The sequence below is a fragment of the Mycteria americana genome, chromosome 3 (genome assembly GCF_035582795.1).
Source record: "Mycteria americana isolate JAX WOST 10 ecotype Jacksonville Zoo and Gardens chromosome 3, USCA_MyAme_1.0, whole genome shotgun sequence".
Classification (NCBI taxonomy): Eukaryota; Metazoa; Chordata; class Aves; order Ciconiiformes; family Ciconiidae; genus Mycteria; species Mycteria americana.
This window is the reverse complement of record NC_134367.1, coordinates 66270459-66296410: the sequence shown is the minus strand read 5'-3', so window position 1 is coordinate 66296410 and position 25952 is coordinate 66270459. Positions and strand designations below refer to the sequence as shown.

At 40.5% G+C, this 25952-nt stretch overlaps 1 protein-coding gene across 5 annotated transcripts in view; it reads right to left on the bottom strand.

The window, feature by feature from the left end:
* The window catches only part of ARFGEF3 (ARFGEF family member 3), a 98522-nt gene that overhangs the window by 26783 nt on the left and 45787 nt on the right, over nucleotides 1-25952 (bottom strand). For 3 of the 5 annotated variants that reach the window (XM_075498826.1, XM_075498823.1, XM_075498824.1), the window contains 15 exons: nucleotides 25883-25925; nucleotides 24823-24901; nucleotides 21344-21448; nucleotides 18289-18613; nucleotides 16780-16892; nucleotides 15123-16033; nucleotides 10135-10301; nucleotides 8699-8864; nucleotides 7151-7258; nucleotides 6681-6896; nucleotides 6318-6428; nucleotides 4773-4923; nucleotides 3845-4159; nucleotides 2201-2334; nucleotides 535-680 (listed from right to left, as the gene is read on the bottom strand). In XM_075498826.1, coding sequence (XP_075354941.1) covers nucleotides 535-680; nucleotides 2201-2334; nucleotides 3845-4159; nucleotides 4773-4923; nucleotides 6318-6428; nucleotides 6681-6896; nucleotides 7151-7258; nucleotides 8699-8864; nucleotides 10135-10301; nucleotides 15123-16033; nucleotides 16780-16892; nucleotides 18289-18613; nucleotides 21344-21448; nucleotides 24823-24901; nucleotides 25883-25925 — 3090 coding nt within the window. Of the gene's footprint in view, nucleotides 1-534; nucleotides 681-2200; nucleotides 2335-3844; nucleotides 4160-4772; nucleotides 4924-6317; nucleotides 6429-6680; nucleotides 6897-7150; nucleotides 7259-8698; nucleotides 8865-10134; nucleotides 10302-11485; nucleotides 11570-15122; nucleotides 16034-16779; nucleotides 16893-18288; nucleotides 18614-21343; nucleotides 21449-24822; nucleotides 24902-25882; nucleotides 25926-25952 lie in introns of all 5 variants that reach the window. The other 2 variants (XM_075498821.1, XM_075498825.1) reach the window with 1 other exon arrangement.

Genomic DNA, 25952 nt, shown 5'->3' with positions numbered 1-25952 from the left:
ACACCAGCATTTCACCAGATAAGACTGAAAGTTTGGCTGAGGAAAGGTCATTTGTTGTGACTGAAATCCATTATGTGGCTCCTACTGGCATGCCACTGACCAGGGCTCACAAGGAAGGAGAAAGAAAGGGAAAAATGTCACCATCTTCCCAGTTGAGCTGGCTTTATGTGGGAAAAGAAAGCCTGCATCCTTTTATGGGAAGACTTGCAAGGATGCAGACCTTGACTGGGAAAACGGGTAGATGGAGTTACTTGTAACCTCTTAGGGTGGTTTCAGATTTTTCACCACAGACACACAGGAAGTATCATATTGCAAAAATCTAACACACTGTCCCTGGACCTGTCCATTTCAGTTATTTAGAAGTGCACTCCTCAGTGGCAGTACCACAATATATGACACAGCATATACAATACCCCAACTGGAGTGTACCCGGATTTGACAATATTGAGGGTTGATACACATTTTAAGAGCTATTAAGCCTTCTCCAGCTTTTTCAGCTTTCCCACACATTCCCACTTTCTCCCCACCTCCTACCTCTACAAGGTGAGGTGCCACCAGGCTCCAGCAGCGCATGAGGTGGAGCAACGGGCGAGATTTACTCCTTACAATTCTAAGCATGGTGTCACCAAGTCGGAACAAGTGAAGTGCACTTCTCCTGTCCTGGGTAGATTTTACTTCACCTACAAGAAAGTATAATAAAATAAATGGAAGCTAATCAACAGCAGCTCCTCCACCTCTAGATGTCGAAATTGGAATTTAAATCAGGTTAGAAATTATTGGGGGGTGGGGGGTGGGGGTGGGGGGGGTGGAGAATCAACGTAAAATAGAGCCTATGCCTGTGTAGGTAAAAACAGGAGATGGACCCAAGTTTTAAGAACAACTGATTAAACACACTTTATTTTGATTTAAGCGATCAATTTTTTTGCAAAAATTTTAAAGACAAAGGCTTGGAGAAGTAGTGCAGAAAAGTTAAGCAAGGAGTTAAATAATTGATATCAAGACCCAAAATAGTAGTTGCAAAAAGCTTTGGTGACATCTACAGGAAAGAATATAAACTGCGAATTATTTAGTTTTGGTTTGTCCTTTTGTATTTCTTGTCAAGCAAAGGATACGAAGTGGAGAATGTGAGAAAATACTTTTCTGTTCCCCAGCCAGTAACACTTGTTATTTCTTACTGGAAGGGATTAATCTTCCGTTGCTCTTAAACATTTGGAAAGACACTTCATTCTCTCATTTAAAGTATGCTGGTGCTTTTCTCTCTAATGAAAGATGTAATCAGGCAGCATACCACTTTTAATATTAAAAAAAAAAAAATTGCTCTATCCTAATTTTAATTTCATTATTACTAACTAATGTTGATTGACTACTACGTACATGATAAGAGGATCACTATTTATTAAAAATAAAGTGATGAATGTTGGGGCCTGGAGACAAGCGATAGAAAAAACCGAACAACTTGAAGTGTCACATTGAGAAAATGACAAGTAGCACTTCAAGGAGAGGGGAAACTGATTAAATTGGAGACATACCAGATAAAACCCATGTCTGCCACATGACAGAACAAAGCCCATACGACTAATGTAACTTCTAAAGGCACAGTACAAATTTCAGTGAAATGTCTTCTTTTGGATCCAATCTTTCTGCTGTCTTTGAGACAGTGATGAAAATGACAATTTACAGGCTTTGTACTGTAAGGCATATGCTCCACTCTGCTGGGGAAGAGCAAGCAGGACAAATCCCACTGCTTTATTTAACATTCTTCAATTGTGTGCTTTGTTTGCTATCACCCATTTTCTGAACTCTTCTGAGGTTATCCCACTGTTAAATGTCTAACCTAAATCCACTGTCTTAGGTCTATGTTCACCCGAGTCTCCTTGCTGGACTGGGCTCCAAAATGGAGCTGTGATTAAATGTCTGTGGACAATTAACACCCCCAAAGTCCAAGAACCAAATTAATGTCCTCTGAAGTGTTTCACAGCAGGTGTGGATGTGGTCCCTGTCCAAAAAAAACACTCAACCTTTTCTAAAGACTTTGAATTGCTCCTACAGAAAGATCTCATTAGACTAAATACTGTGTTTTATTTATACCTTGAAATTTCAATTGGAAAAATTAAAACTGTAAGAATACAAAGCAAGTCCTGTAAGCAGTACAGTTGTATATGAAACACAGAACTCTGTAAGGGATCTTCAGGCGATTTACCTGGCATTGCTAGGGAGTAATCAACTGTATCTGTGACTGAATGGAAAAGCTGGGCCTGAGAAGCCTTCTTGAGCTGGTAAAGGAAGCCTGCCAATGCCATCAAGTTTAACTTGTCAGCAGCATCTTCAAAGAGCCTGTGAGTAAAGAACAGAATCTAACTGAAAAACTCATGAGATGCAGACTTAAATGTGTATGTAAGAAGAAAACCCTTATCTGTACGTGGCTGCTATGTGTTGCCTTTGGTGACATATTGGGTTATTGAGGGCTTTTTCATTTATACAGTGCTACAGACAGACTTTGATCCAGAAGCTTTATGAATTGGTGGGTGGAAAGCAGAGTGCTGTAGGACCAACCAGAACCCTTCCAAGATTCATCTGCAGTACTAAAACAAAAAGTCACTTTTTCAAGGAATCGATACTTCCCCATTACTGTATCTTCATGCTATAAGCAGTTCATGAACCAGTAATCAAAAAACAGTGAGAATGTACCCAGTCCTCCCAACATAGACCATCGTAGCTTCACTGACTGTAGGATTACACCAGTTTGCTCCGTCTGAAGTTACAAGCCCTTACATGAAAAACAAATTAATTCAAGTCTTAGACCTACAGTTGCTGTACCTGAATTGCTATTTAGGAATATAAACAAGAGTTGTTATTTTCAGCTGTGATGAGCTCTTAAGATTTAAGAGTTAAAATCTGTACCCTTAAAGCAGCAAATTTATGCTTACATAGGAGGTGGGTTCCACAGAGATCACAGTGAAATTTCACATGGTGCAGCCACAAGTTGACATAAATATGATTTTCTGACATTGTTTTTCATTAAAAACTTTCTATAGTCCTGGGAAACTGGGGATTGAGTCCTAATAACAATGCAGAAATCAAACCTGCATCATTAAAATTACAGTACTGCTATTCTTTAATCCTTAGAACCAAGTTGTATTGTGCTCCTACAAGCAGTCTCAGTATGCATTACTTTTTTCTCTGAATTTACAAATAATGCCCTCCTATGGGCAGAGATCAAGAATGCAAAATGTCATCTGGAGAAAAAAGGGTATTAGAAGCATGCAAACCCAGGAAATTTTCAGCTCTAGCCTGGGCTGCTGAAAGAATAGCAGAAATAGCAAAAAAGTCTGTGACATATCAGTCTGCAGACTGTGTTGTAGGGACATGTAACCTATCCATTCTGTGACCATGCTTGGTGGCCCTTCCTCCTCTGGATGCATTGGGGCAGGCTGACAAGCTGTCCACACAGTCTGGACAGAAGCAGCTGCTTTCTAACTGACACTAGTCTTGTCACTCAGTCCCTTCCTGTCAGGACAAGACACCTACTTATTTTGTCTGCTTTAATGAACACAACAGATTAATTTACATGCAAGCAATAAATCCACCACTCTCAGGTTGCGTTTGATTTACTTGGCATATTCACTGTTGTGCACAGACATACTCAGGGCAGGTACTGCAGAGATGCAGAAAACCAGATCTTTTAGGAACTGCTGGTTGTGACACACACAGAGCTCTCTTGTGAAACTCAACTGAAGCAAGTGGCTGCAACAGACAAAGATCAGGCCCCACTGCACCACAAAAAGGTCTGTTTTGGTCGTGTTTTGGGAACAGGGATTCTGGTTCCTGACAGCACTGCTTTTACCTGTCAGCTTGTGTGGAGAGCGTGAGAACAGCCTTGGCAGCACTGGTCCCACACAGCAGGCTGCCTCCACGGAAGTCAAAAGCTCTGCCCTTATTGCTCTCCTTGATGAGCTCCTGGATAGAAACTGGCTGAATGACAGGATTGCTGCTGAGGGTGGTCTCCTGCTCGGGGGTCAGTGCCTGGGGAGACTCCCCAGGCTCAGAGTCTGGGTGCAGCCCTCCAGGTGCCTGCTGTGACTGGGTGATGGTAAGGGAGGGCTGGGAAGCACCATCACTGAAATGGGTGTGCTCCAGCGTGCTGATGTACTCACACACCCTGAGAACAAACAGGAGAAGCAAAAGATGAATAAAACCCCCAAAATGACGACTCCTCCCCCCCACTAATCACCACTGAAGAAACGCTTGGGTCTGTACTGCAGAGGTGAGTCAGGAGGATAGTGCAAGTACAGCTCTCAGCTGCCTCACAGCCCCATCACTGTGAGAAACCAGCTTCCATGGAAACCTGCTGCCAATTCACAGGCCCCGATTTCTACATCTGAATCAGATACAATGCACAGGACATTTTCCTCAAACTGTAAACAGACGATCTCTAACTCTCAGACTACACATAGATAACCTGTCTTCTTCCATCCTTTGGCCTCCCATGTGCCTAGATAGCAAATAATTTAGTGGAGGTGCCTGAAAAGCCCATTTAGGTTCCTCGGTCTGCCACAGTCTTCTGGTAACTTTGAAGTTTCTAAGTGCTGATTTTGTCTCTGAATAGTGGTGGAAAACAGCAGCGTCTTTTCTCTTACAGATACTGGCAGTTCATTCACTCTGACACTGTTTATACAGAACACTCCCAGAACTTGTAAAGTCCTTTTTCTCAGTCCGTTACTTTCAGGCAACATGGTGTAAATTCTGTTTCTTTTGGGAAAGCTGGTGAGTACCTGAACACATGAGGCCAACAGTCCTGATTGTGGCTTCCCATCTCCAGGCCCACGTTAAGGACTGCATCCATACACAAAACATGAGCAGTGTGCAGGCAGACTCCCTGCACTTTCCCCATCTGCTCCAGTTTCTGCTCCACTTTCTGTTTCACTGCAGCATGAAAAATAAAAAAACCCATTAGCTTCTCCAGCTTTTAAAAAAACACTGGTTTGTGTATAGGGTGATGGCAAAGGTATACAGTCTGAAAGCTATAAAAGAACATGGATTTTAGACAAAAAACAAATCAGAAAAAGCCATTTCTTCCTAATAAACATAAGGCAGTTTTAAAATTAAAATCCCTTTCGATTGATCTTATATGCATGAAGAAAAATCAAGGCCAGATTGACACCCTCCACCCCCAAATTCACATCTTGTTGCCCACAGAACAGATGCAGATTGCCAGTGATATTACATGTTTCTCTTTGGAGCTGGCTGGCTGGATATTTATTTATTTTTACCAACATCTCCTTTGCTATGGAAAAAGAAAAGAGTTTGTGGATTTCACATCTATTTCCATACAAAAGTTTCACCAAAGAGCTTTTGTTAATAGATACTCTTGTCAAAGCAAAACTAATCCTGAGCTGAACTACAAGCATTTGGACCTCATTCTTTTTCCTGAGAATCTCTGAAAAGCTTAGTTATGCTGCATTGGAATGGAAACAAATTTTGAAGCTTTGCAAGCTTTCACAGAACAGATCTGTTGGCCTCTGGCCACCGCTACTGCCTCCTCTTTGCTTCAGCATGGCCTGGCCAACTCGCTTCAGTCATATCTAGCAGAGTGGTCAAAACCTAGTTTGTGCTCAGACCTATTCAGTTTTGTTTCCTCTACTGAGACACCAAATTTAAGTGCCAAGCAGGGTCATTTGTGGAACACTGTGTTTTGTTATGGGCTTCTTGCCATTGGAAATCAGATGTCATCAGACACGTTTTATGTGCTTCTCCAAACAGCCATTGGAGACAACAATTGACTTTACTGACTTCCACTGGGTTTGAAGTAGTGGTATAGAGATGCAGAACTTTTTACATGTCATACATATATCATTTTTTTATTCCAGATTCATTTAACATGATTCAGAAACAATTTTAAATATCTGATGATGACAAAAGACATCCAAGGATGTATACACAAGACAGGGAGAGGGACATAAACTCAGCTTATATTACCACCCAACACATTAAAAAAAGTATTTTTTCTCTGATGCTCTCTGGTTGTACTCTGATTTAACCCAAAGCTTAAAAAACTGCACATTTCAAAAATGCTGCTGGCTTATCTGTTCTTCCACTGATTTCAGTTCCATACAAAATATAATTAGCGTCACATAACGTTAAGAACCTAGGACAGCAGGACATGTACTGAAGCCTCTACACATACATCACATATGCCTCCGAGTGGTACACAGCAGTGGCATCTCCCTCTGTCCTTCTTCTATGTGTAGCAAAGTACTTTCCAGTGGCATCTTTGCAGGCAATATGAGATAAGGTGGGTAATTTAATCACATAATTACCTTGAGCTATAGTATCACTGGGCTCTTGGATTTCTTTTTCCTCTCTCTCTTCTTGGACACAGGAGGCAGCAGCCATTTGGGCAAGAGCAGACGCACAGTTAGCAGCAACTCCTGTAAAGCAACAACACAATTACTGGTTATCCAGCATTTCCTCCCCAATCCCATGCAATCTCAACAACAGGTTGTGTCAAGGAAAGTTGGCTGGATATGTCTATGCTGTAGGGCAGGTAGGCTCTATGGGGATCCTACAGTCCAGGTTCCTATCCAAGACTGGAACAGGATGCTGCTTTTCTCTCTCCCACATTCCTTCAAGGAAAGTTACCATCCTATTTTATGAGTCTGACATCCCACATGCAGCAATACCTAGAGCACAGCTCAGCCGGGCTGCCCTCCTCAGTCCATCCAGGCTCAGGCAGATGGAGTCCTTCTCCTTTTGGTTCTGCTCCTTGGCTCCTTCTGCTCCCAAGATGAAGGCCAGCCCCTTGGAGCTGCCTGCCATGCGGCCAGTCAGTGGTGTGGACAAAGTGTCAATCAAGTTCTTCCAACAGCCGATTAAAAGGTATCGGGCAAAAGCAACTCCTGGAGTGAGAAATGCATTACTACTACCACTGGAAAATGATACAACAGCAGCTTTATCATCAGTGGTAAAAAAAAAAAAAAAGTCATATTTGTCCTCTTCATGCTGGACTACCAATTCACGTGTAGGATGTACTGACATACTTCCCTCAACCCTTAAATTGTTGTTCTAAAACACAATTTATCTGAATATGCTTATGGTATGTAACAACCCACTGCTGGTAGATACACTTGTGCTTATAATACAGTCTTAATACCTGCAACAACAGCATCATCTGTCTTCCGGTTTTGGGAAAGAGGAGATTGAGCTGAAGCAGATGCCATCAGTTGGCCACCAATTGCACTGCTTCCCAAGCCATCTATGTCTGCCAGAACATTAAAAAACAACAGATTACTATTTGACACACAGATGGTATAAGGAAAGCATCTCCTACTGGCTCTTTGTTCAAATAAGTACTAGCGCTCCTGACTTCCCAGGTATGCTTTTTAGTTGCTCTTTTCTGGCAGCCTTCTGAAGCCTTGGCATAAACATGAGCTGTGGCATCTTATGCTTTGCCTAATATAACCAATGTTTATATTAGAAGAGGGGAAATATCCCACTCTCAAAAGTCCCCCCTCCCCCGCCCCCAGAGTTACACAGTCAACAGAACTCTCAGCAAAGATTTCATGCTATTTCTTACAGTTCAGAACTTCCCACACCCTTAAATCTCCACGTTTCTTTGTATAACCTTTCCAATCTTGCTAAATCCTGTATCTAGATGTTCCCAGACCTCAGTCTGAGTCCTCAAGATGCACTGGGATCCTATGTCCTAAATGTGATTTTTAGTAGAACTATGTAGGTTCAATCTCAACAAAAGAAATACAAGCCTTTCTCCAACACAGCAAAAGACCAGCTTCTCACAGAGAGTTTAACGTTTGGGACATCAGGTTGATTTCCTTCCTAGCAGCCCCTGTCTGTATGTCTCTTCTCCACATACTTCATGGCTATTCTTTTTTTCCAAAGTGTTTCTTCCAGCTTCCCAGCTCAATAGCTAAAAGCAACACTGAGCTCAATATAATCAGCAAAAAACTTGCAGAGCAGTGCCCTTTGATTACCAATTAATGGCTCAGCTGAAGCCAGTGTTCTCCCTACATACACTGTTTTAATTACCTCTTTGTGGTCATACAGTATACACATTCAAGCAGACAGTGCATTTTATATCAATACAATATCATAGACATCCTGCTGCCTTTCAACTGATACCATTTGATTTTTTCCCTCAAATGAAGCTAAGGATTGTTTTTAAAAATTTGTTAGAGGTTTTCAGCTTCTCTCTAGCTCCATTTGGCATATCCCTGGCATAGCACAAATCTGAACCAAGGGGAGCCTAATCTGTGGAAGGCTTCCAGGATCAGACGCCAATATTTATATTTGTACTGCACAACAGGCACACTGAAATGGCTTTGCTATGACATCAAGAAAACAGCAACCTTACCGCTTATCGTTAACAGGTACCAAGTCTACCAGAACTGAAGCGGACAGAATTAAGAGATGTTTTGGTTCGGTGAACAAACCTACTCTCCCCTGTCTCTGAGGGACAGTTTGTTTTTAAACCCATGCTTCAAAAGCTTTCTGTCTGATCCAAAACAAACACTTAAGTACCTGCCACAGTTAAGTCTGATTCCTTCTCTACCGGTAATTTCGTGAAACACCACGTGTTGCATGATGACATGCTGTTTTGTATGTAATGCAATGAAGCAGCATGTTACTGTAGCTTTAGATATGCATTTGAAGGTTAGCCTTGCCACCATAACGTAGTACTGACCGGTCAGCATGGAGATAAGTGGAAGGCTGTGCTCTTCAGGGCTTCCCCAGTATCCAGCTTCCCCCAGCATGTTCCTTTCTAGTACCTGGTGGTACAGTTCTTCAACCCAGGCCTGGGAAAATACCATTAACACTCCACTGGACTGGACCTGCTTCATGAACTCCTTCTGCAGAGAACCATAAAAGCCTGATGTAAGACAACAGTAAGCTCTACAGCATGAGCCTCAGCCCCTAGATCTACTCCTGAGCATAAAGAGACTGCAGGAGTAGAAATGAAATTATGCAAAAATAAGAATTAACTGAGGATCACAATGTGTCTCTCTGGTGGAGAATGACATGAACAAGGAGCTTTCCCTTCTCTTATTGCAGTTCTGCAAGATGCAAATCACAATAACAGTTCTTGCACAGTGACAATGGGACATGCTGATCTCTCACTATTTCCACAGGGTAAGGGTATGATCTCAACTCCGATAAAAAGAAGTTGTGGCACCTAATGCTACCTGTCCAGCAATCATGCCCTTCTGCATTGAACAGTCACCACAGATGAACTGGGGTCCAATTAGATATCCAAACTATTTTCAACAATACTTAGGTCATGCTCAGGCCTGTTGTGCACAGTGCTGCCTCTAGAGAAGGTTCTGAGTCACAGATTTGCTCTTACAGCTGCTGAAAAGCATACCAGAGCTGATGATGATGTTAAAACCCACTTGTTCTTGAGGTCTTCTAGAATAGAAATTCTCTTACATGGGAAGCTCAGCAATAATGGTACATTTTGACAGAATTTTTTTTGTTTTTCATTATTTTGTTCCATATATCACTGATTTTTTTATTTTTAGGAAAACTCTGAAATGACTTCTCTTGGGCAACTTAGTTGAAAAACATAGATTCAGGTTTTATAGGTCCTGCAGCCTCCAAAACAATTTTTAAAAAGCCCAAGAAGCTGAGGAATCCCAGGTGCCACAAAAATCATCAGTTCGTATTATTAAAACCTAATTATTTTTCACTCTAACTTCTCATGTCTTCATCTGCGTAAATACAAATCAAGTATTAAGCAAGAAATTTGTCATTATGCTCAGAAGTTGTTGCAAGATGAAGATACGTATGTCCCTTGATAATGTGCATGAACAATACCTGCTGCATCACATGACGCCAATGAAGATCTCTTCTTAAGACAGAGTATCTGTCAAAATGACTGCTACTTTAATGATAATCAGTAAGCAGCATTTATTCCTTCCCGAATTACAGAGAAGCCGTGTAATTCAGATGCATGACATTTATCATGCAAGATTCATAAGCAGCTTGGAGAACGCTTCATTTGCAATTATTATTTCTCCACTTAGCAAGCAGCCTGAAGGCTTTACGTGTGGGCTGTTTTATGTGAAAGGAAGCAAAACAAATTTTCTTTTTTTAAGAATTTTCCCATATTCCCCAACTCACCAGCAACACAGGGGCTTGGGGAGGCTTCTTCCGGTAGTAATCCGAGTTGGCCAATTTTAGGTTGAGCAGCAGAGTGTAATGTGAGACCATGTAGAGACTGTCTGCATTCATCAGAGTCTGGAAGCTGAAATTTAGGTTTCCCTCAAATCCTGGTGAGTGCATCATACCTAACAAAAACACCATGTGAGCTCTCACATTTTACACAGATTTTGCCTGGAAAAAAAAAATCAGAAACTAACCCTAGCATTTCAGCAGCAACAGATTGCTAGAATAGTTAATGAATCATCAGTAGAAATTACTCTACTAAATGTACTAGAATAGGGAATAGAAAAGTAGTCCATCTAGAATGCAGTGCTGCAAGGCAAATGGAACACTCCAGTCTCAGTCCAGCAAAGAAACATGCTAAATTTGAAATGCACAAGGAGCATCAGCATTCATTGGGATGACTGCCCAGTACAAAGCAAAGGGCAGGATACATCTGCAACGGCAACTGGAAAGGTGAGGTGGGAAGGGGCAGAGGCAAAGCCTGCGTACTTAACTGAGCATACATTGCACCAAATAGTGCTAATGAGGATGACAGCCCATTTAACCCCCCCGGTAAATCTGTCCTGGCTAAATGAGTTGTTGGATGGGGACTGGAGTGCTCGGCACCTTGCAGGATCAGGCTGTAATCATCATTCTCTCTGTGGCCTAAAGGTATGCGGACAAATATTTCAGGCCAAGCTGGCTGGAACTCATTATAACTCCAAGCCCTGTTTAGTTCATACATGACCTGCTTTCTAGATAGCTGAGCACTTGCAGCTCTGTCAGACCCATAAGCGCTCAGTACTCCTCAAAACACTATTTGTATGAAACGACAGCCTACAACCATGCCCAGTGGCACAATCCCTTCTTCCCAGGTAGGATGGATGGCACATACGTTTTCCTCTGAGTTAGCTGGCCTACTGGTAGAAAAACGTAAATCAAGTATGAGCAATACCTAATTGAATTCCCATGATCTCTAGTTTGAACCATGAAAAAACCAGAAATATTAGTCCCCCCCAACATGACCCACAATATTCCATGGTTTTCACATCAACTGTGAAATCCATTCATAGAATGTCAACTAGGGATGATTAAGGAGTAAGCTTTATCCTAGAGGAACGCTTGAAATGAAACAAAAAAAACCAGCTTCCAAGGTTAGTTACATGATGAAGCAAAGCTGTGTCATTTGGTAACTGCTGCAATGGTTTACTGTGAATATATTCCTCCCACCATAAAGCTCATGCCTCTTCTTAGACAAAACACAACAAACCATTAACATTAAAAAAAAAAAATCCACACACAGAAAAGAAGCAAATGTTTTTCTTGCCTCGTGAGGGTTTGAAAGCTCTGTGCTGCTGCCTTCTCGGACTTTCCACTGTCGTCACTTTGGGGGCGTGGATAAGGTGAGTAACTGTTTGAGGGCGGATTTAGAAAGAGAGTAACTGTTCCAGGGTGGGTCTAAAAAATGAATAGCTGTTCAAGGGAGCAACCTTTGTGGAAGAGAGGTGAGAGGGCTGGCCACAAACCATAGGCACACGTGTTGGTGTGTGCTTGGGTAGGTTTCTCGTGGTGAACATTAACAGAGAATCTTTACCTAGTACCAAAACTGCAAGCATGTGCTTGAAAGTAGCCTGTGAGTAGCTCCAGTGACTCCGTCATCACTGAAGGCAAAGATGCATCTTAACACTTTGTTGGATGGAGGATCATGATATTGATGTAGCTAGAATATATTGATTTGATGCCTTATCTCTCTCAAATATGTACCTTGGGGACTAGAATCTGCTAGAGTAATAAAAACCTCAAGGCAGAGAGATATGTAAAAGAAAAAAAGAGCCCACTTTATTTTGCACTAAAATATTTTAAAAATTGTGCAACCTCCTATACAAGACTACAATTAAAAAGGAAGGTGTATAACTGCATGTAAAAGCGGCTACTACATAGTGGGTACATATTTGAGCACGCAAAAGTGTTTGGGAAAAATATGGTCCCTAATTTACTCTAAAATATGGGAAAATGAACAACTGCATTTGAGAGATGCTGAGATCTCAAAAGCAGATTAGCTGATGCATAAACTTGCAATGGTGCTTAACAACATAAAAACCTTGCCACTAAAAGCTATGGAATCAAAACTGAAAAGAGGTGCTAAAAATGTTTGCTAGATTATTCACACAATGGCACACTATTTTTAGAAATAATGCCTTGACACTGCAGTTCATCAGAATAGTTATGTCTGAATTAAGGGAATACTGATCATCAACACCTCATTATAAAAATCTGCCAGCTATAATAAACAATGAGGTTAGCACACTGTCTTAGAGACAACAGTTCATTTAAATTGGCCAGGTAAAAGGAGGTCCTGAAAAATGCAAACTTAAATGTTTTGCGCAAGTCAAGATAAGGTTGAGAATTTTAAGCTAATCCAGTATTTTAAGATGGACATCACACTCCAGTAGCACTAAGGGATTTTTTGGCATTGGTTTTATCTAGCAACAAGGAGGTACTTTCTGAGGAAAGATGAAAACTGTAGATTAGGAAGGCTTTTAACCAACTGACTTCCAAATCTTAATTTCACCATAACTATGCTTAGCTGAATTCTCTTTTTCCATGCTTACACTCCCATGCCAGTGCCTCAAATTCCTACCTCCTTTCATTGTTTTTCAATCCTATGAAAACATAATAATATTACAATACTATTTAAGAACCTAGCCTGGAGGAAAAAGACTACTAAAATGTAGCTAATGTATTCTTCCCCTGAAGAGTAAGAAAAATTGAAAAATGAAACAAAGCAGTTAAATAAGGTCTCTCAGAAACACAAAAATACTGCTTCTGTACTGGCTGGCGTCAGAATTGCGCCTGCCTCTTTTCTCAACTCGAATCTTAACCAATACTCAAATTTCCTAATGTATTCTTCAGGAATTATACATGAATAGATGTTGTACATACAATGAATACGACCAGTTCCTCTAATTTCATCATGTAATTTGTGCCTTAAATTGTTGGTGCTAACAAAGGAGTCCTGAAGTAAGGACTCAAATGTTGCCTACAGAGGCAGATCAAACTGGTGTCTTGGAAGCTCTCCAGGGGAAGTTCCTACCCCTAGATATGTGTTTCAGCTTTAGTAAGTCTCTCTCTCTCTACAGGTCTTCAAACTCATGCCTCTCTCACCTACACAGGAACACAAGTCCTCACCTCAGGAGGACTGATGGACTTTTGCTTAAGATCTGAGGTGCAAGTTAAGGGACTGTTTCAGCTGGATTGAGTCTCATTCCAGGTGTCCAGCTGAAACATGATCTGCACAGATCTTGTGAAAGCATAAAACTGCACCTCTCTAATAGCCATAGCTCTATGAAAACACCAGGATACCTCTTCCAAGCTATATTAATACAGTAACTTGCTACTATATTTTTCCATGATTCCTTCGTGAGTCACATCTTCTAAGAATACTTCACCAAATCAGACTGGAAACATGGTATATATTTAAGTACAGATTTAGCCATGGGGGTGGCTTTCTTAGGAAAGTGAAAGGTCTTCCTCAACTCAACAGTCTAAGTCCAAGACTAGGTATCTTTTTAAGAGAGATGTACAAACCAGAAATTATGGTCTTAATGCAGAAAACAAGTGATATTCTTCCATCTTTCTCACTGTATTAGTCATACTGAATGACAACAAAAGCTGCATTTAGCCTTAAAATCTGTAAGTCTGCTAGGTCTACCTCTTCCAATGCTTTAAAACGTTCTAAAGGGATTTGACAGACAAAAGAGAAAAGAAGGGGTATATACTCATGCATGCGGGAACAGGTGCACAAAAGTTTGAGCTAGAGTTCTAGTCCTGGCACAACCTCACTCTTTTTCAGGAAAAAGAAATCCCTTGTGATAGAAAGGATGCTTTTGAGCACCTCAATTAGGAATGTAATTAATATTAATGTCCCCTTTAAGATATCTCTGTTCTGTGATGTAATATGGCCAATGTTTCTTAAGAATATCATCTACCATCTTCCTGAGTTAGGGCTTATTTGTGCAGCATTTAACAGGATATCCCTCCTGACTCTGAGTTTAATGTGTGTTTAATGAGAGAACACAAATGAATGAAGCAATGATTAGGAGAGGAGCAATAGGAAAGGCAATTGTGGTGAATTAAGTTAAAGAAACAGAGAAACATATTTTAACAAACATTTCCACTTTGGCCACTGTCAGGAAAAAGAAACCCTTCTAAAAATAGATATATTTATACACATTTTAAATATACTATCAACAGGATGAACTAGCCTTTGCATGGCATTTTTTTTGTTTGATTGACCAAGTCAAGATCTCAAAGGTTCTAACCCTGAAAGAACTGCAGATATTTAACCACTTAAAAGGTAAGATCTTTAACTAATTTTCACTTGGTCCAGGCTTTGAGCTTTGCATTTCCTGTAATGACAGACAGCAGTACTAAGAAAAACAAAAGAGTGAAGAAGAGAGTTGCTCCTCTTTTCTTATCCATTCAAGAGCTTACTGCTGTGGAATTTTTATCACCTTTGCAAGGCTGGCATTACTAACAGTAATGCAGTGATGTACTAAACTACTTAAATCTCTTTCAGAACAGGGGATGGTCCTCCCCACACCCTTTTCATGCTAAGGGGCAACCCCAACCTCTCTTTAATGACAGCACGTGCAAATCTCAACAGATCTTCACAAACCTGTGAAGAGGTATCTTACTACAGAAAATTTGATTTCTCTATTGACTGAGGACATAATCCAGAGCTTGTTAAGAGTTAATGGATTGACCTCCCTTTGAATCAGTGCCTGCACATTCAATTTGCTTTGCCCTAAATGAAGTGTGCTGCTGTGGAGGAATGTGCTTTGTAAACCACAAACCTCCTTATTCTGGATATGTTCTCTGAAGATGAAATCCTACAATAGAATCTGTGTACAGTGCTGTCACAGTGTGCATGCTGGTTAGACAGTAAATATTTGCTTGCAAACCTGAGCAGAAGGTTGAAGAGAAGCTCTGCAGTGCTCCATCCACCTCCTCTATGCTGGGAAGAGCTATAAGCCGAGGAAGAAGAGCTTCAAGTGACTGGATAAACAGCCGTGCACTGTGCTGGTCTGCTTCTTGGTTTTTCAGCAATTTCAGCGAGAGCGCAGCAGTACGTAAGGACCTGTGACCTGGACAATCCCGTGGTGTCTGCTCCTCGTCAGCCAGGGAGCAATTGTCAGAGCCTATGTCCGAGACATCTGACCTGCCTGAGTCCTTCTCTGCTGCCATGGAATACTGATCACATGAATCAAACTCAGTCCTAGAAAGGTCCTGGTCATCTACACTGAAGTTGCTTTCACTGTATCTGGATCCATAGGACCGGGTCTTGCAATCAACGGATAAGAAGTTAGTTATATCTGGATAGACTATGGTGTGGCTTCTCTGAACAACATCTGGCTGGTCAATGGTTTCTGACTCTGGTTCTCTATAACGTATCTCTTTGCTTTCGTGTCCAGCTGGAGATGGCAGTGAGTTTTTTTGACTTTCTGGATTATCCTCTGGAGTTGTCTGTCCCATATCCCCTTCCAAAGTGGTCTGGCCAGTGTCTGTGGTAACACTAATGCTAATATCAGGACTCTTCTCATTTGCTGATTCCCAGGCAGGATTTTCTGAGGACAGGATGCGCCTCTGCCACCTAAAGTCGGCATGATTGATCTCCATGGAGTCCCTGCTCGTCTCGGTCCCATCCTTCAATTCTTCTAAGCGTCGGAGCAGCAGCTGGATCTGCTCTTCACTAAGACCCCTCCCTTGGCTCAGCTCATCTAATGCTCCAAGCAGGGCAAAGACGCAGGACACTGAAGCATAACATGCTTCAATACCACCCTTGATGCACGCTTCTGTCATCCCGTCCATGATACTACAATTGAAATAGAGTTTATTTAAGTGATGCAGCACATATAGTGAGCACGTCACTATCATCCAACACCATCTCTCCATAACCAGGAAAAAAAGAAGTGAAATTATCCTGTAAGACTACTCTTAAGACAGACAACTAGTATTAGAACAAATTGTTGTGTCTCCCATGTGACATGGCCGTTCTGTAAAGGGAGTGCCAACCAGGGAAACAGTTACTGTGCATTTGTACCAGCATGCACAGCATGTTTTCCCTTACAGAAAAGGACTTACACTGAAAAAAAAACCTCAACGCCCAACTGAAGCTAGATTTAAAGCCATCTGTGTCCTGAAAATTATCTTATCTACAGGATATGATCTTTATAAGAACTGAGAATCCTTCTTGCTCAATCTGACAATGTTTAAATTTTCGATTACCTCCTTTGACTTAATCTTGGAAATGTACTCTAAATAAGCACACAGTTATTTCACTGCAAGGTTCGGGACCCAAACCCAAGAATTTCCAGCTGTAAACCAACATATTTGGGTATTTTGGCAAACTCCACAAGGCAGTTATCTATGCCTTTACAAACAGGCCTAGACTGACGACAAACCAGTAAGAGCTTTAACCCCTCTTCCATTTTCACAGCTTTTTTAATCAGGGAGATACCCTGATTTATATTTGGGTATGCTTCTGAAGGTACAACTGTTTAAGTGTCCTGTGTGCACAGGTTTAAGAGAGAAGAGGCTAAAGGAGGAAACAAAGCATACAGCTTGAGAAGATCCAGATGGGACTTCCTTTTAGAAATAGACCTCTTCCTGGATTCTGACTCAGAAGAGCAGGGCCCTGCCAAATCACAAAGCCGCCGAGGACTGCCAAGTATCTGAAAGGAAAGGAATCAGAAGTTACTAGAGGATTATCTAAGCAGTATTTAAATACAATAAATCAGTCATAGTTCTATCAAGCCCTGGTAGCAGTACTGTAATTTCTCATAGCAAAGGAAAACAGCACACTGATGTTCTACTTATTAAAGCTACCTTTCCTCTTTTTAAAGGCAGAAAAGCAGACAGAGGAGAGCAGACAAGAATCACATACAGAATGTTCTCCAGTGCTTTCAATTTTTGACTGAACATGTTTCAGCTGATACTGCACACAAGACAATCTTTATGTCTAAATATAGAGCAAGTATCTTGCGTTGTATTATATACCAAAGGGGGCCTTTCTCTTCAGCCACCCAGTTCAAAATGATAGAGTTATGCAAAGGTAGGCGAAGTGATTCCTTCTGACCCAACCTGCTGGGTGGTGTCCTGTTAATGCCCACCAGGAAATAAAAGGAAAAGGCTTTACAAAGAAGCCCATATTAATAAGTAGAAAGAGGCAACAGATATGTCCTGCAGGAAACAACATTAGACTGAGCTTTTCCTAAAACTTCAATTGTCATCTTGCTATTGTTTAAAATTAGAGGAAGACAAGTGCCAGGGTGACTGCCAGTTCAGACAACAACCCAGTGGGTGGCTGTGTGGTATCAGGAGAGATCTTCAGACACAGAACAGCCTAGGTATGCACAAGGTAGAACAAAAATCCTCTAAGAGAGACCCCTGTTCTTACAAATTACATAAGTTGTCTTGTGTTCCACAACATGAGAAGAAAGCCACACATGTGAAATGGAAGAGCCCATGATTTCACCTGCTGCTCAAAGAAGTCTCACAGTGCTCCAGTTCTAGTGCTGTCAGAGGCACTGGGCAAGAGGCCAGAATGGACTGGTCTTGACATGGCCACTTAAGACATTGGCAGCTTCCTTGTGGCTATTCTAATAACGCTCAAAGAAACTGTATTTCAAAAACCTGGCATATAATCAAAGCATATATTCACCTTAATGCCTGGAATACTACACTGTGAGGATGAATGCCTCCTCCTAGCAAGAGCAGAGAGTGGGGAAAGATGCCAAAGAAGTTGAGAACTGGATCACTATACTGTATCTCACCCAAAAGAGCAGTCATGACTCAGTGGTAAGATCTGCTCCTTGCAGTACCACAGCATGAACACTGACAGAGTTGCCATAGCAGCTTGTGTTATGGAGACAAATATAGCTTTTACGACTGTAAAACTAAAAATATTTGTCAGAGGGGCTTTGATGTAACAGCTGTGCTCAGAAAGGGCGATTTCAACATCCCTAGTGCTAAGGTATGGAATGGACTGGTATGCATGTACCAGCAACATTTACTGTTAAATAAACATTTTGCTTTACGTGCCTGGATTTGCACATGTGATTATCCTACCTCTTTCATAATTTTGATGGCTTCTACTCGGTGCTGAGGTGGTGGGTAAAGCAATATCCGGTGATAGAGAGACTGCAGCACAGGCTTCATGGATTCCACTGACCCCACCAGTCGAACCAGTTCTGCTGCAATATAATATATGGTCCGTGCAACTGGCCCACTAAGGGCAGGTGCTGTGGAGGAACAACCTGAACCCCGACCATGATCAGAGATCCCTGAGGAAGGTGAATCAGCCTCAAGGCAGATGCTGCTGTGGGCAGAGGTGATAGTTTTGTCATGGATTGGATTTCCCAGGATTACTACTAGGGCTGGACACAGTTGCTTCCTGAGAAAAAGAGAAAAGCAGCAGATGGTAACTGAAAAAAAAAATCTCACAGGAACAGATTGAAAATAGCCCACGGTTAAATGAGATACACACTCTTGTTTTAATGATCAGTCAACAGCAGTGGCTAGATAGAATAACAAATTACGCCAGGCTTTTTTCATCTCTCAAGCATCAGCATGCTAGTACATATGGAAATACTTTTGGGTGCTTTGTAAACATGATACTGATTTTGCAAGTTCATGTTGCTGCACAGTGCTGTCCTTTGCAGGATAGCATGCCTGCCTCTTTCATTGGCTGCAACCCACTGCAAGGTAGAAATTCTAGGTTTCTACTGCCAAGTGTTTCTTCTTCAGTCCAACTTGGGAGCTTTAAAAAAACCTGACCAAACAAAAACCAACCTATGTTAACTAGAAGGCCTGATGTTCGATTTTAGTAAGCATCCTTAGTTTTGAGCCTGTTTTGCTGGCTTTTGAGAACATAATTAAAGCCCTCTACAGTAACTCAAAGTGTGCATTGTAACTCCTCAAATGCCACTATACACTAAAACCATCATCCTTCCTTCAACTGTCTTTCTGCATGAACACTCAAGTTAAGCGATTCCACACCAGATCATCACTCTTCTGTGGAATCAGAGCCAAAACCAACTCAGCACTTTGCTCCATTAGCTGTTATTTCAGCTTTCCACTCACGCACCTGACATTTTACTTCAGTCTGCAAGACCTTAATTTAAAAAGCCAAGTGCTGCATGAGAATGCAGTCCCAAACCTGATTTTCACCCACATGCCTCAGAGGTTCAAGCTGGCCCCTAGAGCAAGCACGCAATGACAAGTAAAGATTCAGCATAAAAAGTAACACATCTTCATAGGTAAGTACATCTTATTTTCTCAAGATTTTTATGCAGCCCAGAACTTTCATTGCTTCTCTTAACGTGTTTGCTAACACAGCCTGGCTTCCTGAAGTCACAGAAAGAAAAACAGCTTTTAATCACACATCAGATAATGACTTTGAATCTGCTTATTCTATTTCTTTCTCCAATCAGGTACACTTCAAAACATATCAATTCACTGCTTAAGAAATGTGCCTGCCTCGAAGCAGGCATAATCAGAGGTTGCAACAGCAACATATTCCCCACACATCTTAGTCCCATCAAAGTGCTTCTGTATCAAACTACCGAGAACACTGTCAGAAGAACACAGAGCTAAATCTTCTCTGTCTGCTCCCTTCTTTATCTTCTGTTGAGAACTGACTACAAAGTGCCAACCAGCGAGAAAGTTGTGTGCATGTAGGCAACAGCTCCTTAAAGAACAAAGACAACTATCAGTTTGGTTCACAACTTCACTAGACAGCTAATGGATTAGTGTGTACTTATACTGCTATATATTCAAAATGATGTTTGCAGTTTAAACTGTTTCATGTCTTCCTAGTGGTTTGTTTTTTTTTTTTTTTCCAGTTCATCTTAAGCATGTAGCTGGAGGATGCATATTCCTTGGCAGCAATGCAGATTAAGAAGTCCTGCCCCTGATGGCTTGCCCTCATGATACACAGTTACAAATACAAACACCTGTAGATTTGCAGCATAAACTGGATCATCAAAATGATGTAAATTTAAAATAAAACAGGAAGTGTTTTCTTTTAACTGAGATCATTTCAGTGACCTTGCTTATAGGACGGCCCCACAGTCAGTCACATAAGCATAAACAAAAGGTTGGGTGAAATTCAGGGGCAGAAACTTCTGAAATGGGTTTGCCATGAAAGAGAGAATTCTGCCCTTACATTAGAGCTCCCAGAGGCCTCTGCACAGGGTCCCTGTGCAACACTGCCAAGTGTTGGCAAGTTGAAGACCTCCCAGTCCAGCAACCACCGATTTTCCTGGGACAGCAAGGGAAGTTACAGGTGCCTCTACATTTGCATCCTTAGAATTGGGCCCCAGTCAAACACTTCCATTTCAAAAATTACAGGGTAAAAGCACAAGAAACACATTTGCCATTAACAGTCACATATATCTTTTCTGAACACAATCACCTGCCAAGGTCACAGGATGGGCATAGGCTGTAAGGAACTGCATATTAGTTACACTCTTGCTTTATTGCTACGACTCAATTATCTATATGCTACCAAAAAAAAATAAAAAAAAAAAAAGAGCACTATTGCAAACAAAAAGAGGGAAAACGATTATTTCAGGTGCTCTGAGGTGATGGTATCAAACAATTTAGAGGTAGATATGAATACTAAAGACATCAAGCCTTTCTGGTGAAGTGTATTAAAAAGAGGATTTCTTGATAAAGTGGAAGCACCATGAAGACCATTTAGCCTCAGCCCTTATACAATGCAGGCCATAAGCATTTCTAGTCACCAGCACACCATCTGACATTAATTCTGCTTATCTTCCTGTATTACTGCATCAGAGCAGTAAGAATCTCTACAGCAGAATATTTGTGTGTTTAATGCCACACACAAATTCAAACTATTGCAAAAAGCGTAAGAGATTTTCTGTTCTGGCTAAATACATTAGAATTCATTACAGTGATAATTCACTACAGGAATTTAATATGCTAGCTGAGCATGAGGTCCTAACCAATCTTATACGAGGCACAGAATGAACTGATAGTAGGTTAACAGCGAGCTCTGCTCACATCTGGAGATTTATTAGGTTTGTTTGCATGGCTGGGGGGAGAAGGTCCTTTTATACTTACAAACTGGATATTTGCATTAGTCTTCAGATGTACTCACCATATTAGATCAGTGAATCCTTTGTGCTGGTGCATGCTGGGAGAGGAGCTGTTTAACATGGAGAGGATGCACTCCAAGTAAAGAAGTTGAAGTTGCCGATTGTCACTGGCAAAGAGAAAAGATGCCACTCATGTCATTAAAACAAAGATTATTTAATTTTCTAAAATAACTACATTACTTCACTTGAAAATTGCACCGCAATTTGCAGCAGTGATTTATTTTGCTTCTTCCTATGGATTTACAATGGTGTGATCACTTTTATAATCCCTTTTATTTTGTACTGATCATGTGCAGCTATCTGCTACTTTTTATAAGTAATAGAAAGAAAATAGATCTAATTAATCAAATTTCAGAGTGAGGAATTAAAAAAAAAGTGAAAAAAAGAGGAAGAAGAAAACAGAAATAATTCTTCAAATTCAACCTAAAAACTTGAGGAGGAAGGAACCCTTAAACAGAGGAAAAGGAGACAACCAAAATATTTTGGACTATTTGATAGTTTCTTCAGGCAATCTGAAGGGCATTTAGGCTGCTCTCTTCTGGTTATTTTTTCTCTTTTCTTGGTGACAGCCACAATGCTCAAAAGTCAATGTCTATAGGCAGAAAGTCACATGATGACATGGCTCCCTTCCAGGACCTTGCCAGTTACCCTGTCAAAACCATAAACACAAAGTGAGCTTCATAAGAAAGAATGTGAAAGATCCTGTGGACACCTGGAATTGATGCACTTGTAACGTACAATGTGCTTGTACCTACTCTCAGAATTAGCTGCAGGATTCAGGAGACAAGCAAGGCTGAGGTCTGCCTTATGAAAGGAGCTCCCCATGCCAATTGCACTCCCATTCTGGTTTTTATTCCTAAAACGACTAGGATTTAATCATTCTTTTTTGGTCCAAGATGCGAGCTGGAGGAATGTATTTTCTGATGTATGATGGTAGGCAAAGGAAGCTGTAAAGAATGGATTTATCTTAACTGAAATTAAGGAATGAGAAATGTCTGCTCTTCTGACACTGCCTGAATTCCTTTTGTTCACACAGATGAATTTTCAGCCAAGTAGAACAGTACCTGTTTCACATGCCATACAGAAAATAGTGAATCCCAAGGCTCGAAGCTAGGTTTCTAACTCTGTGCTATGGAAGGTTTAAAACTGCTGGCTGGTTATGTATTGTAGAGGTGATAGCCTTTTCCTCACAACAGTCCACACCTATCTGGAAAGATAAACACGTTCCAGATGCAATTGCCTTCTTTCCTGACAGCTTTTCTTACAATGTGTCTTAATGCAGATCATCAACATCTTGCAGTTGACACTTGCATGGGCATGCACAGGGCATCCCTGCACTCTTGATGGCTCTGATGCCTCTTACTACCAAATTGTTTTTCTGCAGGTAAGAAATGAACACAGCACTCCTGCACACCTCAGCATACCTGTTGTGTTCATATCACTGCTGCCACAAATTCCAGAGTCACCAAAGTCACCAGTGGTCCCAAGACAAAAATTCACCTCCCTGAACTCTTCCTCATCACTCATAGCTGTGCCTCCCTCAAAACCAAATTCTAATAAACTTGAAATTTAGAAGGAGGAATTAAAGTAATCTTCAGACTAAGAAATTAGAACAGGCAGTATAGCATACTAAAACCTCACTTCACTGTCCTGGAGGTTAGGAAGTTAAGTTGTTGCCAACAAAGTGTTTTGAAGGAGATACCAAAATTGGCCTTGAAAGAAATAAAGGCTTTTCATTCACGGAGTTAGTTCTTTAACAAGCCATCCTAATTAAACTAATTTTCCTCAGATTCAAACAGAATCCTTTACTATGCTTTGTGTATAATTAGAGATCCTAACAGTCTAGGTACATAATTACAAGCATGAAGTAAATCATGGCTCAGTGAGTATTTTTAAGTCCTCTGAATTTCTTACTGTACTTTAAATACAGCATGCCTCAATCTGTTCTAATTCAGTACAGTTTTATTGGGAGGTGGGATTGCAGATCATTTTTTAAAAGACTTCCAGTGATTTTGAGAGATCCTGTCAGGTAGTTTAGTTTTGGTATTTCATAACCAGTAATTCAAAGTGATTATCATTTGGTGGACAATACTTATTAGATGATAGCTGTTTATAGCTTCACATGTGGGCAAAATTTGATACAAAGAATTAATCTTTCATCTGGTTTTGCCACTTGCTATTGTTAGATACATACTTTTGAAGATCTCTTCTTATTGTCCTGTAACTACCCACACAACTAAAAATGAAATAAATGATCCTTTAGAAGATTCAGAAACCTGCTTTTGTTTTCCCAAATGCTGACACTGATTAAATAATGCTAAGTAAGGCACTCTTCCCATTCAAATCTTGCTGTAATTAGAGACACTCATGGGAGGAAAGTCTATAGAAGAACTGCACACAAAGATGTTTGTGCTGTCTTTGGCTCTGGTAGTTCCTAAGCCATAGACTTCCTGCAAATAGTAGAGTATATAAAAGGAAGTACTGATGCATGCTTGTTTTGTATTTCTCCCATTTCCCCGAGTTCATCACAGGCTACTTTCAGAGACATACAGTCCAACCAAAGAGACAACATTATGCTATATTGAAAATAGTTTCAGATTGGCTTTTTCGCTACCAGTCAAGTGATTTGCAACTGGCAGTAGCAGCAAGTTAAATCTTATTTTACTGATACAGAAACAATGTCGTCAAGAACTTGTTTTTCCCTTAAAACTTTTGAAGTATTTCCAGCTTGCTATATTTCTAGTTTTAAAATAATTGCTGTATAACGTTTGCATTGCTTTTGGCTGGTTTGTCACCTCTCGTAACACTTAAGGCTTTTTTTGGCTCATTTCTTAATAGACCATTAGTCGAGCCATGCTAGAATGCCACAGGAAGTAATATTTAACTCATGAGCAGGTATTTACTGTTACAGTACTGGCCAACAAGAGACTCTAGTATTTTAATGCAGTGTAGCACCCTATTACTGCCCATAATAACTACATTTTAAAAGTCAGCTCACACATTTCCAAGTAGGTAGAATGTATGATATTCCTAAATTTAAGGAATGCTTTGGTAATGCATATTATTTCAATTGGATAAATGCTGCCTTTCTAAGAAGGGCATATTAATTCATTCTGCACATTAAATGTTTCTGTTAGGTTTTCCATGTCTCTTGTAATTGTTGTTCTCTCTACAATGGTTGCTTTCAAGCTAGAAAAGAAAACTTCTCCTTTGACAAGTATTTTGCTGCTGTATGGGAATTACTTACAGATTAGATTTACTGAAGCTCTTTAAAGCTGAACAGTGCACAGAGAAGGCAAATTAGCTTCTAATCTCAAGTAATGATTAAATTAATGCATCATGAACAACACTTCCTCTAATAAACACTTAATTTAAGCAGTTTTGCTCCATAATCCCAGAACTACAACAGTACAATCACATGTATCAGTGACACTCTCAATCTCCAGGTAATACATTCAAATTATAAACCGAAATAACTCACTTTATGACAGCCTGGAGCTTCTCACAGAGCACAGTGAGGACAGATACAACATCATCACAAAGAGACTCAGCTGAAGTACCTCCAAAAAGGACAAAGATCAGAGGCATTACATATGTGCAGCTGGATTACAACCTCAATTCACTGCATAAACTTTCAGAGTTGGTTGGAGCTTCTAAACAATGAAGAGAGCTCCCAAAACTCATAGAGAAGATCCAGTAGCAAAAGTCCTAGATTAGAAAGTGATCTCCACACAATGAAAAAGCAGTAGTATTAAATCTGGAGAGAGCATTGATTGCTTACATGCATTTACAGAAGATTATAAATAAATAATAAAAAAGGGACTGGCTCTAGTATTTCTACATGGCAGCTAAAATTTCTGTATCTCTCCCTGTAGTTTGTCTCTGCTACAGAGCTTCTAGTGTCTGATCAGGTCCTGATCTTAAAAGAGGACGCTTGTGCACTTCAAAGATTTTAGCCTCCATCCACACAAGTTCTCCTGCAGAAATCCAATGAGAAGATCAAACCCAGGGATTATTTTTACCTATCAGGGAAGATGGTAGCAGTTAACCCAGAATTGGAATAGAAATAATTCTCTTGTAAAATAAGCATTTGGCAAGCGTGAACACACCTAGTGATGTGCTTTCAAAAGCTGCCGTTACAGAAACCGTATCTCTGGCCTGAAATACAGCAACAAAATCATTTTCAGATTCTACATCCTACTCTATGAATCTGTTCAATTTAGGAAGTAAAGTCACTTACTAAAACTTTCTCCAGAGCACTGAAACTCCTTAATTACAGAAGTTAGCACCTTGAAACAATCATTTATTACTATGTTGAGTGCAATGCTGTTACCATGGACCAAATGAAGACATGACTCAAAATACCAGGAACTAACAGGGCTGTCTCAGTTCTTACCACAGGTAACATCAAGCTATAGAGAAGGTAAGAAATCCTGAAGATGCCATTCTTGTGACATCAAACAGTACTGTGCTGATGAAAGGAAAGTGAAGAATAAAAAAGCTGGATTAGAAGGAGTCACTAAAAAAAGTGGTACAAATACCTTGAGTCTTGAATTTCTGCAAGGCGTCATGGTTTTCAATTGTCTGTTGAGGAAAGACAAAGGTGGTGTA